At 50.2% G+C, this 15585-nt stretch overlaps 4 protein-coding genes across 4 annotated transcripts; 1 reads left to right on the top strand and 3 right to left on the bottom strand.

Moving 5' to 3' along the window:
* Window positions 1-2200: 2200 nt before the first annotated feature.
* LRP88_14808 (OPT oligopeptide transporter protein-domain-containing protein) lies at window positions 2201-9142 on the bottom strand (the record flags this gene model as incomplete). Its single annotated transcript, XM_083251143.1, has 15 exons — window positions 2201-2392; window positions 2463-2999; window positions 3119-3604; window positions 3658-3722; window positions 3777-3936; window positions 4066-5285; window positions 5820-5834; window positions 6364-6939; window positions 6991-7117; window positions 7166-7369; window positions 7419-7590; window positions 7663-8176; window positions 8227-8350; window positions 8402-8989; window positions 9035-9142. 15 exons carry the CDS (start codon window positions 9140-9142, stop codon window positions 2201-2203), a joined length of 5088 nt encoding a protein of 1695 aa, XP_083093178.1.
* A 1144-nt stretch (window positions 9143-10286) lies between these two features.
* Window positions 10287-11042, bottom strand: LRP88_14807 (uncharacterized protein; the record flags this gene model as incomplete). The annotated part of the gene is made up of 1 exon (XM_083251142.1): window positions 10287-11042. One exon carries the CDS (start codon window positions 11040-11042, stop codon window positions 10287-10289), a length of 756 nt encoding a protein of 251 aa, XP_083093177.1.
* A 314-nt stretch (window positions 11043-11356) lies between these two features.
* On the bottom strand, window positions 11357-12025 carry LRP88_14806 (uncharacterized protein; the record flags this gene model as incomplete). Its single annotated transcript, XM_083251141.1, has 1 exon — window positions 11357-12025. The coding sequence occupies one exon, from the start codon at window positions 12023-12025 to the stop codon at window positions 11357-11359; it is 669 nt and encodes a 222-aa protein (XP_083093176.1).
* Window positions 12026-13803: 1778 nt separating this feature from the next.
* LRP88_14805 (alpha/beta hydrolase) lies at window positions 13804-14562 on the top strand (the record flags this gene model as incomplete). The annotated part of the gene is made up of 1 exon (XM_083251140.1): window positions 13804-14562. One exon carries the CDS (start codon window positions 13804-13806, stop codon window positions 14560-14562), a length of 759 nt encoding a protein of 252 aa, XP_083093175.1.
* Window positions 14563-15585: the final 1023 nt, after the last annotated feature.

The raw sequence follows: 15585 nt of genomic DNA, 5'->3' as shown, positions 1-15585 counted from the left end.
GTAGTAGGCTGTGGTAAAGAGCGTGAATATGATTGAGGCTGCTGTGTTGTCATTCCTAAGTGTGTGTGGAGCCATACATAGCAAGAAGCATCTATCATTCTACAAGTCCAGTTGGCTCTCATATTCATTGAGAGATTGTACCATATAAACTTAAGCTCAAGTGGTTGATAGTCCTCGCCACGTCAAGCATGTTCATTCACTAGCAAGTCGGCGTAGGCCTTTTGGGCGGGTGATTCGTATGGACAACGCCTTGGTGAGCTGAATGACCGATCAACCCATGTATAACAGCAAGGACACTGATTTCCTATGCTTGGACTATACCATCACTTCAAATTAATTCATAGTTCCACGTGCCCTCCCAAGTGGCTGCGAGGCATAGTCGTACCGCAGCCCCATTCCAAGTCATATTTTGCTATCCGGTTTCACACTGTATCTCTTCCACAGCAGCAACTCCGACTGTGATTTGTTTTTCATTACAATTATAAATAAGTCCACCCGAAGACTTGCCAGTGCTCAAGTCGCCACTTGCTTCACCTTTCAACAGTCAAAAGCAACGAAGACAACTAAAAACAATTGGGAAGCCATACTACGCCATAATGTGCAAACAGACCTACGATGGTTACAAGTGCAACCGATGTCAGGCTATCTACCGTTGGGATCAATCCCATGAGTTGTGCGAAGAGGCACTCTCACGGGCTCGTGTTTTTCGCTCGTGTACTAGGTGGCAACCTACCACCTCATCTACGCACTATGGCTCGTGTAAGAGATGTCAACGCGAAGAGGAGGAAAAGGGGATGCCCGCTGAAGAGGGAATATTCTATATGGATGATCTGTAATGGTAAAGGAGGGAAAGCAAGATCCTTGAGTGCTAAATTTAAGCCAACCGCAAAGAAAATCATGGTGTTGCACAATTAGTAGACCATGAACATACGCTGAAGTTCCAATATATACCCAAGGTGAAAAGGTTAAACCAAGAAGTCTCCTCAGCTGTGTCACCATCAATTAGAAAGTCTCTTCAGCATGACATAGGCCGACACAAATGTCAGAATGTAAACCATTAGTGATTCAAGTCGAGGTTTCAACCCCCTACAAACATTGAATAAGAGTCAGCAACCGTCCTATCCCATTTTCATAGAATAACCCAGTCTTCTATGACAATGATTCATTCAACTAATGGAGACCTGGGTCAGTATCACCACGTAAACAACAGCCGTGACTACTTTTTGTCTCAACTATAAGTAGACCTCCAGCACAACTCAACCACTTCTTTAGCGCCCGAATCTCCTAAAACCCTCCACACCCAAGAGTTCTAACTGCCGCAAATCAACTAACGAAACAAAGACAAGCATTGCTGAGATGTGCACAGAAACAGTCACCCAGTACGCTTGCAAACAGTGCGACTATCCCCACAAGAAAACGATAGACCACGACGTGTGCACCAATGTGCGCCAGGCAAAGGGCAAATTCAAAGTGATGGGCTCATGTGGGAAGACGGATCATGTACATAAGAGCAACAAGAGCGAGTTGTGTCCGCTATGCCGACTAGCCAAGGAGCAGAAGGACATGGGTGGGTCTTGAGTTTCAAGCAGGCAACCGCAAAGCAAACCATGACTCTCTGCTGAAGGCCGGTGGGATAATCTCTAGTTTATCAGAGGAGGCTCAAATAGACTGGTCAATTACGAAGACCACACTGTGACCCGTAAAGCAAGGTGACGATAGCCTCAGGTAAAACACCGCAAGCAATACAGAACTTGAAGTCACATACAAGGATAGATTCCGACAATGTCATCCCTGGTTTAATCCTTCTCTGCTAAAACCCCCCTCTTGTCTCCTTTTTCTTCTTCATGTCAAACTGGGTTTTCTTCATGTCCACTAGAATGCGCATCCTTCATTCCCCCCCCAAGAGCGGTTGTGTTTCCGTTTCAGCGCCACCACAAGTTGACATATATATCCCAACCTGACATTTTTATGGACATATCTTAGCACGGCCTTTACGCTGTCCAAGTGGAAAGCCAAGGTCACCGCAGGAACGCAAACAAGTACCGACACGGTAACTACGTGATGTGTTAGTATTCGTTGGTGTCAAGTGCTTTAAAGGCCACCATAGCTGTATCAATGCTCAAAAGAAAACTACTCACAAAGAATTTTGAGCACAAATGACAACGACAGCTTGTCGTTTGACCAAGGGAACTCTGATACCTCAAGAGCTAGAAATGAGGCCATGAACGAGAGCGGCAGTTGGGAAGCACTTAGCGGTTGTACTCTCTAGCCGGATATAACCTACAAAAACGATTGTCGCGACGGTAAACCACATGATCGTGTTTCCCTGCTTGCCGGCCTGGACTGTGAGCTTTCGAGCCAGTTGTTCCTGCAACAGGGTCGCTTGCTTGTTCTTCAGGTCAAGCAGTTGTTGGATCTGTTTGTCGGTAACACATTAGTTCGGCGCACATGGATATGAGAACGGGGGTAAAGACCGCTCTAGCTGCTCGCTCTGCATATTCCTCCAGCCTCTGCACTGTTTCGATATTTCGGTTCACTGCCATGAGCATGTGTGACTGGAATGCTCGTTCTTTGACATCAACTGGGGGCGAGCTCGAGGTCGAAATAGATGGTGTTGAGGTTGAGAATTCGGGGGATAGGTGTGGGTGCCGATAGACTGGATCGATCTCGTCCCTGATCGCGTGGTCCATGACCTGGAGGACCTCCTTCTGAACATGAAACAGGGAGGACATGATGCTAAGCTCCTCCCTAATATCCTTGATTTGACGAAGATCCTCAATGTCGCTCCGGATATCGATCATCTTTTTCAAACTGTCTGGATCGCGTGCCTGTGTGGTTTTCTCTCCAGTGGTCTCCGTCGAACTGATGCTCTCCTGGAAATCCTTAAACCGCCCCGTCTCCCGGTCGGTCTGAAGAATGATATAATTAGTATGGTGGCTGCTTGGGAAGAAGTCAGCTCTTGCAATCTCTCCTATCGAGGTGTTATAGATCTCCAGAAACTGGATCGGTGGTTTCCGGTCGCTCGTGGCATCAAGGTAAATCTTGGAGCACTCGCTAGCGATGACCTCTGCCGATGACCTCTGCCGATGACCTCTGCCAGTTCGCCATGTGTTCTGACCGCCAACTCTCGAGCCCTCTCAATGATGTTGGCTATCAGTACAGTCATGCCCTTGGATGTTGACGAAGTCATTCTGTTGCACCTTTGTGGCAACGCGGTGATGACGGCGGGGGGCGATCGCCCAATTTCTGGAAGCATCCACATCCACAGTTGGTCAACCATGGTGAGGACCGACTTGAACCCTCTTACCCAAAGGCGTTTGTCGTTGAAGTACCGAAGGACGGTCTGGTCTTTGTCTCGCTCGTCAGTGTCTGTCAGCGTGTGGTAGTAGAATTGGTCGAGAGTCCTGCGAACGTGCAATGGACTTTTCTGGTCCAGATACATCCAGTAAAGCATCTCGGTTGCGTTGAAGGGTCTTTCCTTAATCTCATTTTCTGCATCCTGCGCATTCGTCGCCTCTGCAGCTTTAGGGTGGTAACGCTTCTCCTTCAGGATCTGCTTCAACTTCTCGACTTCATCTTCCACATCCCAGTGTAGAAGAGGCATCTATTCTCGCGTATTAGAGAACAATTAAGGTAGAAGAACCATATGTGACGTACGAACAATACAAGTCCCTTAGAGTGAGACTTCAATCGTGATGAATCTGCGTTGCCTCCAGATTGTGCTGAAACATATGTTAGCACGAAGGGCCTTCAATACAACGGCATTTTCGACGCACGAAGGGCGAGTGAATGGCAGGCTGGGTGCATGAATCGAGCATGGTAAGATTCATTCCAAGACGTGTGCTGTTGTCCGGACCAAAGTTTTGGCTTCAGGACGGTGATCCGTTTCCATTTCTCCTCTTCTCCTGCCCATTCGAAGCGTTTTGCCATGAGAACCTGGCAGGAAGAAGTTAGCTTGCTTCTATTTACAACAGCTGCTTGAATCAGATGCATACCTCGACCCATGTCATCTGAAGAAGACGTCAGTTTGGCTAAGTGCCATATTGAGTGTCAGAGGAGACTCACATTGTTTGCAGGAAGGTGCAGCCACCAGCACGAATCATCGCCGTTCAAATGTTTGCGCAGACCGTTTTTCAGCACAGCATCGACCGAGAACATTTTCATTGCCATGTAGCTCTCCTCACTTTTGGGGATTCTTGCCACCGTCGCTAGGAACTGTTTGTCCACCATCGCAGCCCCCTCTAAGGGCTCCGTTCGAAGCGACTTGGAAGACATCAGATTCAGAATCTGTAGCACAGCATCAAGCGCCGCCGGTTCAGGTTTTGAGTCGTTAATAGACGAGGCCGATTGTGTTGTAGCGTCTCGTTCAAGGCTCTGCTTCATGTCACTTAAGTGTTCTACTAATGTGACGATTCCTCTGTCCCCCGTGACTGTGACAATCGGGTCAGCTCCGTGCGATAGCAACGTCTCGACGACAGTCTTGTGTCCATTTAATGCCGCATGACAGAGCGGCGTCCAAGACTTGGTGTCCCGGGAGTTCACCTCGACTGTCTTGGCCTTTTTCTTGGTAGTCTTGGTTGTGGATCGAATGGCCGCGTCCTTGGCAGGTCGGGACTCCTTGCCGGAGACCGGATCCCGCATGGCCTTGCTGCCATCCTTGGTTTCAGATGGAACCAGCTTTTGCTTGTCCAACTTGTAGGCGAGCAATTGTTTGACGGCTGAGAGGTGCCCCTCGCCAGCAGCCCATGAGAGAGGCGTCCTGCGATTGTTGTCGGTATGATCTGGATCAGCACCCTGTTTCAACAGCAAACTGACGCATTCTTCGCTGCCATTCGCTGCCGCCCAGGACAGAGTTGTCCTCTCGGATGCGTCGTTGGAGTTGACCGACGAATTTCTTGCTAGCAGCGCTACCAAGACTTCGTCATGTCCTCCCGCTGCAGCCCAAGACAGAGGGCTGCGATCTGACTTGTCCTTGGAATCATGTTGAGCACCTTCATCCAGCAAGAATGTAACAACTTCAACTTGACCGCTTCCCGCGGCCCAAGAGAGAGGTGTCCTGTGATTGTTATCGGCGCAGTCTATAAGGGCGCCCCGTTTCAACAACAAGACCACGCATTCTTCGCCGCCGTTTGCTGCAGCCCAAGATAGAGGGGTACGGCCGTTGCTGTCTTGTGAGTTTATTTCGATACCAGGCGTAGAGAGAAGGCGCTGAATTACACCTACCGCGCCACATATGGTGGCATAAGACAGAGCCGACCGCCCATACCCATCGCGATGCAGTATGTCTTCCGGTTTGGTCGTTGAGTGGAGGAGAAGCCTGGCGATCTCATTGTGCTAGTTGGCGCAAGCCCAGTGCAATGGCAGCAGGCCTATATTATCCGCGATATTGATCTTGGCGTGTTTTCCAAGAAGAATTTTGACGACTTCCAACTGGCCATTCTCGGATGCCCAGGATATCACTGTTTAGCCATACTGCTCATCTCGCATGTCCAGGTCGACGTCCTCAAGGAGCAGCTCTTCCAGTGGTTCAACATCTCCATTCTTGGCGAAGTCGATAATCGAAGGGGGATCCATGTTTAGAGATGCGCGTGGGACCCAGTTGAGAAGTTGTGTAGGATACAATTGTCAGCAAGTCTGGATCACAATAGAATTGCAGGAAGGACGACAAGAGAGTAGTAGAGGGGGACAGACTCTCAGCAAGCGATGCCCTGTCATATATCAAAACCACGTTCTGTGACTGCCCAAAGCTGAAAATGCGCCACCCCGGGGATACTGCAGCGGTGGACCCGAGTCAACCAACAGAGTTGAGCGAGACCAACGACGAGGCCGGGGGCCTCAATTGCGGAGTGGTAGCACTGCATAACTATTTAAGTATAGAGGACACTGTTGTAATAAGGATAATGACAAGGGGACATACCAAGAGAGACCTGCAGGCCTGGGGCCACCGTGGAGTTCGTGATTCTTCATGGTCAGCACTACAGATCAGGCTGCGTTCTCTAAGAGATCATTGGTTGACTTTTAAGCGACGAGAACGCCTGCCACATTATCAACAGTGCATTTTGTTACAGAGAATAATCAGGCTGCGGTCTCTGAGATATTATTGGATATTTTTAAATCCCTACCAGACTGGGCTCAGGCACATCAACCGGACCTTAGTGTCAGCTTGGCTCAGTGCGGCAGGAGCTTAGCTCTCGAAGCGGGAAGGCATTTCAGCGTGCTGCCGCTTCATTCCCGAAAATTTTGGTATTCGGGCTCGTTATTGAAACTATCCAATCACTCCCAACAGCTACAGAGCACTTCAACTCTCAAGCCCGCAAGCTATCTATCCCGCAAAAGTTCCGGGTTGTGGCCCGAAGAACTCACCCTCGGGCACCTTGAGTCGAGTGCAAGCGCCAACCTCGCAACCACTATCCGCACTGTTTCCAATCCAGTTGATATCCGCACCGTGATAGCTCACTGCAAAGAAAATGACAAGAGCCGCGAGCGCAATTCCGGTCTGCCAAGCAGCTGAGAGCACATAGTTGTACTTGGACCAAAACGTGAGATACCTCTTACGGATGATGACCCAAGAGAGCCAGCCTGGAATAACGGCGGGCCACATGTAGGCCAAGTTGTAAGGCGACCAAACGTGACCACCGCTGAAGATAACGACGGGATGGATCTTGGTAAGCCAGTGCTTCTTGGGGAGCTTGCGGGTTGCATAGTAGTACATGATGGGGAAGGCCAAGCCGACGGGGAAAGCAGCGAGCAGAGCGGTATACTGCGCTCCTGATCCGAAAACTCTGCGGGGTGCAAGGGAACCAAAGAGGACAGCAGCAGTAAAGTAGCTCTCGACGCCAGGGCAGCTAAACTTGTCCTTTTGGTTAGTCTCGCAAATGTCGGGGATACTGGTGATCTGAAAATTCATGACGCCGGTACAGACAAAGGCGGATACAATAGCTGTCGAGAAGAGTTAGAATAGTCATTTCTAGTTACAGATCAAATACTCACTTGCAACTGTCTGGCACCAAAACGTCTGACGCTGGGGGATCTTTAGATAGTGGCCAAGCTTGAGATCATTCGCAAAGTCCAGGGCGTGAGCGACAGTCACATAGCCGAAGCCTTTGAAAAAGTTCATCTAAACAGAGTCAGTCCTGTTGTAGTATTGACTCCTAGGATAGCCTACCGCCAAGGCATTGCCTGGTTGCCACGCTCCTCCAATGAACTCGGCAAGCACATTGTACTCGACTTCGATGCCAGTGGTCGCAAAGATGATACCAGTGGGGATGGTGAATAGAATGGCAAGTGCAATTCCAAAGAAAACTGTGCCCACGCTTGTGTTTGTCGGCCAAGCTGCGACAGCGACGATACCGAGGACAATTCCAACAATCTGCCAAACCTGTTAGCGAGAGGAGACTGAACGCGAAACAATAACTCACGTTAAGAATCAAGTACCACCACTCTGGAACTTCGGTATAGCTCTCCATGAGCCTCGTGTGAATGTCCTTAAAGTCATTGACCCTGCCGTTTTTCTTCATGCTCTCCAACAGGGACTTGAAGCCCATCTTGATGTCGTTCCAGTGATACAGGGCAGCATAAGATATGACGGCACTGTATACAGCAAAGAAGTAAATACTGCGCCAAGTCAGTTCAAAGTTCTTCGAAGGGGTAAGAATAACCGACTAATAGGTGACTGAAGAGGCAGCAATATAGACTTGGCTGTAAGCCTGGTACTTGCTCTCGTCCAACAGTCCGTTCTCATCGAGGATCGACGAAACGTTGTACTTGGCCCCGGTATGGTCAAACATGGTGTTCGTGTTGATGGGCAGATAGCTCGTGTTGAATGTGTTTGTCCAGTACATTCCCGCAATGGTGATTCCTCCTAGCACGCAGCCGATGAACATGTTGAAAGTGACGTAGAACGGCACCAACAAGGGGTCGACGTTGTAAGTAGCGACGTTCCAGTCAAAGGTAGGGAACGGGTTGAGGCCGAGACCCTTCTTGACGCCAGTGATCGCCGCGAGAGTGAAGTTGTCGGGCGCGATCCACGCCAGCCAGTTGAACAGAGACAGAGCAGAGGCGATGTGCTCGGGGAACCAGAACCAGACAAACATGGCGCCGAATGACATGAGGAAGAACTTGTACCGGGTCATGCTGTATTTCCTGTTGAAGGGGCCTTGTACCACCGTGTTGCTTTCTGTAGATGGTCAACAGGCTGTAGCCTACAAGTGATAAGTGTTTTCTTACCATTGTGAAGACTTTGGTTGAGTGCAACTGTGGCCAGCGAACGAGGCCAGATGCAAAACGATGGGTAGACCAAGAATCTCCGAGCCAGCCCCGCGAGTCCGAAACCGAGCAGGTTCATCGACAGCTATTGTGGTCAGCATGGCACGTGTGAGCAAATGTCTTGAGCCAAACGGACCGAGAGGCAGACTTGGAATCCAAAGTCCGCTGCAAAGGGCATGTCAAAGTACTTCTTCAACCAAGTCGTGAAGATGATGTATCGTGAGTGAGGCAGACTTGATGCGACATTGGCCATAATCGAGATCAGCATGTGTTCCTTCTGGTTAAAGCGACCTGGATTCAACATATGTGTCGAGCCAAACAAGGTAAACTCCCCGGTGGGCATCCACTTCTCCCAGGCTTTTCCAAGAGGGTACGAAAGAAGCTGGATGACCGGAGCTTGAAGCCTGATGGTTGGCTGGCGAACCGAGAAGAGCTGGTTGACGAAGCTCTGCACGACGACAAAGAATAGGCCAATAATCCAGGCCCGTATCGTGCCAGCGGGTGCTGATGGGTCGTCCTTGTTACTGACGACAGCGCGAACTTCGGCGTAGGGTGAGTTCATGGTCAGGAGGGCGACCTCAGTCTTGATGTCTGTGATGAGGTCATGATGTTTCTCGGGGTTCTCAAAGAGATCCTCGTTCTGAACGAAAGCCTGGAGGCGAATGATGGAGTCCGTGTTGAAGTTGGGATCATGTTCGTGAAAGTAGAGCAACGTCTCGGCGCGCTGCCCAAGTTAGATCCGAGATGTCAATGCGATAAAACAACTCACCCTCTTCGCTTCATCGAGATCAATCGTCCGTCCATACTCCTCAGCCTCGATAAATTCCTCAGCAGTGGCTCCCAACAAGTTCGCTCGATCAGTAACAGACCCGCTCATCGACAGCCTATTTGAAGAATCATCCTGTCTCTCTGCCAACACCGCAGCATCGCCCGAGGCGGGCTTTTCCGTGACAGCAGCCATCTTTTGACGCAGATTTTTTGATGCTGGGAGAGCGCCCCTCTTTGAGCTGCGTGTGTCTGGCTATATAAACAACGCGCCGCCCAGTCATTAAGCCTTTTTCGCGGCCCTTTCTCGGGCGCAGAATCAACTACGTGGAACATGCTACCTTGGCGCAAGTCTATAAACAGAAGGTGGCCACGTTTATCCTCCAAGGGGAGATCAGGTATGGGGCTCTACCATGGGTGCAGGTTGTTATTTAGTAACGGATGTCCCGATGGTGCTCCACGCTGGGGCATACTATCTGCAAGAACTGATGGGTCTGAGCGGGAAGATTGCCGGAATGAGATCCTTGGATAATGTACATCTTCTGCATGGGATTCGTAATGATCTTCTCAAGTCGAGTGTGCTTCCGATTCCACTGCAAGCTACTGCCCACTGCCTGCGGACATACCCCTATCTTACCACATATACCTTCCCTTGTCCTCCCTATGGTGCGGAGTTGTTTCCCATAGAAAACTATCTGCCGAAAAACCGTGCAAAATTCCCTCTCTGTCTCAGAATCGACATCTCGGAGCTTAATTGCGTGCTTGTAAAGTGGACTCTACAAATGGGGCCAGCCCTTGTCAAGTCTCCATCATATAAAGTTTTCCATCATGGCGAAAGAGGGCCCCGGGCTTGAGAAATGATGCCAAGACTGTCTATTACGTGTTTCAAGACAGATTCTGACCTAGTATTATTGTAGGGGGTATCTATGTCCGTGGTCTAGAAGCATTTCAACAGCCTAGGTGGTCAGGAGCCACTTACCTCCCATCAGATTCGCATTCGGCATTCGATTTTTCAGTGGGCGCAAAATTCGCGAGAGGCTTTAGATGACAATCATAGGGTATCAGGGTTCTCTGTGCAGAGACGGGAAGTCTAACCTTAGCCGCTGACTCTATCTCAACAACCCGATATCATCAAAAACACGGTTTTCAACACAATAAACCCAATGACGCATAGCACACCGCCTAACGACCGATACGGTGCCGGTCAACTGGTACCTAGCGCCCGTTAAGAGCGTTGTACCATCGACTTGAAGTACCTACTGACCATGAACCTGATACTCAGGCGTGCGATTGTCCTCATCATCATAATTCCACGTGTCTTCGATGTCATCTCCAACCTCAAAGATGTCAGGCCACTCCATCGCACTCCATTTCTGCGGGTTCTCTACCGCTTCGCGAAAATGCTTAATCGCCAAGACTGTCTGCTCCGCCCATCTCTCTGGAGTGACGAGGCCTGTGCCTGTCGCCATGGGAGTCATGAGTATCCTTGAGATCTTGTCGTTATCGGATGCTGCACGATTGTGCTTGTCAATGGCGCAGAGCAAGCTCCACACAGCGTCGTAGACAATCTCTCTATCCCACCTAACGTCCATGGGGACACGCATCGTAGGGCAGAGCGCCAAGAATTTTGTGCCCCAGACGTTCATCGATCGCTGACGGAAGGCTTCCGGGATCCGAACTATGGTGCAGGTTCCGGGGGGCGCAAAGCCTCGCCATTCATCATACAGCTGTTCCTGAGCTGCACGAGTAAGCGCCATATAGTTGTCGCCAGGTGAGAAGGCAAGGGAGATGGCATCATCGAAGCCACCATCTAGCTGGCCATATGAATTTGCAGGAGATACGATGGTGTCGAATTGAACTGTGGATGGCACTCCCGTGAGCTCGCAGTTGAGGATAGACACTTGAGTTGGAGAGCCAAGCTCAAGTTGTTGACTAGCCTCTTGGAAGGCGATGCTGCATTGTTGATCGAGGCATAGCAGATAGATATGAGGGATGATCTGAGCCCGGGACATGATGGCGCAGGTTATCTTGTGCTGAGTTGATAGTTGATGAAAGGCCTGCGGCTGGGGCACAGCAGCGGGGTTGTACTCAAGCCTCGTCAGGCAGCCACGGCATGCATGAATATGTCACATGACATGATATTATTGGTTTTCGGGTGGTTTTGGAGTAAGTCGTTGATGCTTGCACAGTATCAATAGGAACATGTCTGGGGGAAATGGTGTGAAATGCCCCTGAGGGCGCAAGGTGTAGTGGAATAATCTCTCCTAGTGTACATAGTGTCGTCTCCTCAAGCATCAATATCATACAAGAACCGATTTTTCTACCATCACTGAGTGGCCTTCTTCCATACCTTTTCCGCCAAATCCTGAGATTGTCCCAAAGGCCAGGTGATGTTAACCAACCTCGCCTGTGCATCCTCCCACTTATCGACGCCACACACTCGACTCCAGGTACCGATCAATCTGTCAAAACACCTCTCAAACTCACCCACGTCCTTTTGAAGAGCACATGATTGAAGCTTTGCTATACTGTAAGCTCCGAGAAAGGTTTTCCAGAACCACAGATCAGACAAGCTAGGTGATCGTATATGGTGGAGGTTTCGGTCGACGTCGCGCATCAGAATGGATAGGAAGCGGCGGAACATGCGTGGTTCCAATGACTCTCCAGCATACCAGATTCCCAAGGCGCTGTGCAGGTAGAGACCGGTAGCCACACACATGCTGGACCACGAGGTGCTGAGTCTAGGGGCCTCTGGGGGATCCTCATCTTGCGGTTCTGAAAGCGAGGCAAAGTGTGCTTTGACTGTCTCATAGAGTAACCTTGATTCAGATCCCTCGATCCACTCCCAACTAGGATCATACGTTGTGTTGTCATCGCTGGTGAACAGTATCGTAGCCGTGAGGCTCTTGAGGCATTCCACCATAGGTGATGCATCAATGTCGTAAAATTTGGCGTCAGGGGGCAGGACAGCAAAGAAGAAGGGCATCATTCTCATGGCGCCTAATCTCTTCTCTAGATTGCCAATCCTTTGCTCTCGCCAGTCATAGACCAAGGACAAAAAATCGGAAAACTCTGCCACGTTTTCTTGGGTAAATATCTTTTGCAGGGCAGCGCTGCTGACGATTCTTGCCTTGAATCCCTGGAAAGAATAGTGTGTACTGTTGGGTGATGTGAGTAAATACGCAGGGACGTGGTTTTTAAGACTAACAAGATGAGATATCGATTGGCAAGCTCTTCCCCGACACTCAAGCTGTTGGGAAAGTTGCCATCACTTGGGCTTAGGAGGTCCACAGCATTAACCAGTCCTTTGAGGTGAGTTTCTGCCGCCGCTACATTACCATGGCAGCCCTACGAAATGGTCAATATCGAACATCAGGTAGCAGATGTATGACATACCTCGACAAAGCACAGAATGGATACATGTCTGACGAAAGTCATGAGACCAGGTTGGTTGATATTCCGAAGCCATTGGTTCAGAATACGAATTGTCGCGACTTTGTGGAATAGGAGTGTGGATTGGTAAGTGTGGATATCTCCAACAGTCCAGGCGTAATGTAATCCGGCAACGAGCAGGGTGTCCCTGAGCGCGTCGGGGTGGATGGAGAGTAGAGAAAAGCTACACACGGGGAGCGATTAGTAACTCAATGACTAAAGAGGGACTAAAAGAGCATACGGGTCTTTTCCCGTTGTGTTTGAGAGCATGTCAGTGCAGCCTTTCGCGTAGCGGACTTTGAAGCGGTTAGTACTGCATGGGTAAAGTGCGCGGCAGTCGCTTACAGTAATGCAGAAGTTGCCTTGACTTGTATGACATGTCAAGTCCCAGACAGTCAAATGGATCCATAGAATTGGACATGGATGATCCAGGATTCAATGCAACTTGCGTATCAACCGTCCACGGTTGGTGCTCACCAGGGAGCCATTCCGCCCGGCGGTCTCGGAGCGGCAGGTCTGAGCCATACTCACAAGTCCTTCTTGACTTGGTACACTTTGTGCTGCCACCTCGTTAGCGGAGCGGACTTAACGGGGTCTTATTCCTAGCCCGTCGACTTACCAGATTGGCTGGCCCCCGTCGCATCGAACGCGACGCTTCCTACACGTGAGACATCCGGCTCGGCTCCGCGTGTGCGGCTTTCGGCACCTGGTGCTTATGTTCATCTCTTTTCCAGACTCGGTCATTGCGCGTAGAGTTCAGGGATCAATGGGCTGAGGAACGACGGACTTTGTAGCAGTTGGAATGTTGGACAAGGTCGGGATGGGAAGCCTCGTTTTTGGTGTCCCGTTAGCTAGGACGGCTGTTAACGGGATGGATGGAACCGTGGTTGGCCGGGCTTGTAGGATTATGCACTAGTGAACTTCCACTATGATTAGGAGGTGCTGTGTTAGTACGCTATTGCTACGCTGACGCTCACCCACCTCCACTAACTAACACAGCCGCCCTCAACTCCGTGTGGGGCCGAGTAAGCGTCAGCCCGTCTGGTGACTCGCAGAAAGGTCAAAGTCTCGGAGCTAAACCCTTTTCAGAAGAATAAACGAGCACAACTCCGCCGTCCAACCCAAGAGTTCGCGATAGTCGTCGGAGGTTCATAGTTATTAGTTCACAACTGACGAAAACGGCCCGGTTAAGGGTCCACGGCGTCAGACTTTAGGAGTTAGATTGACAGCCTCGTGTCAGATTTTATGTATATAAATAAATGTCCAAGCCACCTTTTCAGAGACTCCCTCATCACACAGTTCTCACTACATCCTGCAACCATATTTCACTTTTACAACATCATGTCTCAAAAACCAACTCTTGTTTTTGTCCCCGGAGCATGGCATCTCCCTGAGTGCTGGCACAAGATTGTCTCGGCCATGGAAGCCCAAGACTTCAAATGTGTTCCTGTGGCCCTCCCCACTGTCTCCTCCAACACCGAGGCCACCTTTGGAGACGACGTCAATGCGATCCAAGATGCAATCCGGGAAGAGACGACCCAAGGACGCAATGTGGTTGTCGTGGTGCACTCTTACGGCGGTGCTGTCGGAGCCAGCGCCCTCAAGGGTTTCACCGCCAAGCCCAAGGATGAAGGCACTGGACGTGTCATCGGATTCTTCATGATCGCCACTGGCTTCGCGGTCGGCGGCGTCACGTTCCTTGATGCCCTCGGTGGTAAGCCTCCACCGATCTGGGAGGCTGACTACGAGAAGGGCCTCGCGCCGCTCACAGTCGACCCGAGAGAACTCTTCTACCACGACCTCCCCGAGGAAGAAGGAAAATACTGGGTCGACAAAATCCAACCGCAGTCACTCAAGGCCTTTACTACAGGTGCCGAATATGGATATCCTGGCTGGAAGGAGGTGCCTGTCTGGTATCTCGCGACGACCGAGGATAGGTCGCATCCGACTGAGGTGCAAAAGATGTTTACGCAAAAGGCTAGGGATGAGGGGGGAGATATCACGTATAGGGAGATTGCGAGCAGTCATTCGCCTTTCTTGAGCAAGCCTGATGAAACTGCTGCCATTTTGCTTGAGGCTGTTCAGGCGTTTACAGCATAAGATGTTTGACTCTGTTACCTGTCACCATAGGCCTGAGCCCATTCCAAGGGTAGAGGAAGAGTAAGTGGATCACTTTTCGGATTCTTGTTTGGGATAGCTTCATGTTGGGAGAGCTACATTCATATGTAGGTATATCGTCGCCTGATCAATAAATTCACCCAGTAAAAGAAGAGCATACATCAAAAATATAGACATCCACTTAGTCTCCTGGTGTAATCCTCGAGGTGATTTCACTGGCGCGTCTTTAATCAGGAAGCATTAGCTACCCTAGAGTCACCGCCAAAACACGGCCAAAACACGGCCAAAACGCGATTCTTGGCTTTGGGGTTTGGCGAATTTTTGGCACTCGAACGCGCCTTTTACTACGCAGGACATCGATTCATGTTTGTTTTCTCAAAGATCAAAGCAGAATAATCGCGTTAGATCACAATACCTCAAACACAGGGGCCAATGCGCGATTTTCTCAGCATCCATATTATCCCCACAATCTTGATTTAAGCTTAACGGTAGGGCCATAATGCATGGAAACCATGTTTTGCAACGAAGGCTATCGCTGCCAAACGCGCAGATGTGTCCCCAAAGCCGAGGGATTCCCAAATGAGAAGAATAGGAATAGCACAGAAATTGAGGGCGTAAGAAAATAGTCTTGGTGGTGCACTCCAACAGCCGCCAAGGTGTTCCCCAATCTTGGCCTTGGGGAATCGCATCCTCTGGTGGTTTCGCGCCGCTCCAACATCTTGGCCTTTGGAATCCTGGAATTTGGAGTATCCTGGCCTTGATGCATTGATCCTGTTGGTCTAGTATGCAGACGCCGCATCGCCAAGCGCGGGAGCCTCAGTATTTTCCGATCGTGGCGTTTTGGAGACGATAGACGACAACGAGCGACACTTGTCGCGACTCACGACAGGAATATAGTTGGGTATGGCTTAACGCCGTGTATTCGCATCGCTGGGCTCGTTGGTTTGATGATGGTACCAACCGTGTAGGTATATTTCGATGGCTTCTATCGGGTCTCGACGCGTC

Source organism: Fusarium phalaenopsidis, assembly GCF_050370095.1.
Source record: "Fusarium phalaenopsidis strain FUZ10S chromosome Unknown contig_32376, whole genome shotgun sequence".
NCBI classification, from domain to species: domain Eukaryota; kingdom Fungi; phylum Ascomycota; class Sordariomycetes; order Hypocreales; family Nectriaceae; genus Fusarium; species Fusarium phalaenopsidis.
This window is presented reverse-complemented; position numbering and strand designations above follow the sequence as displayed.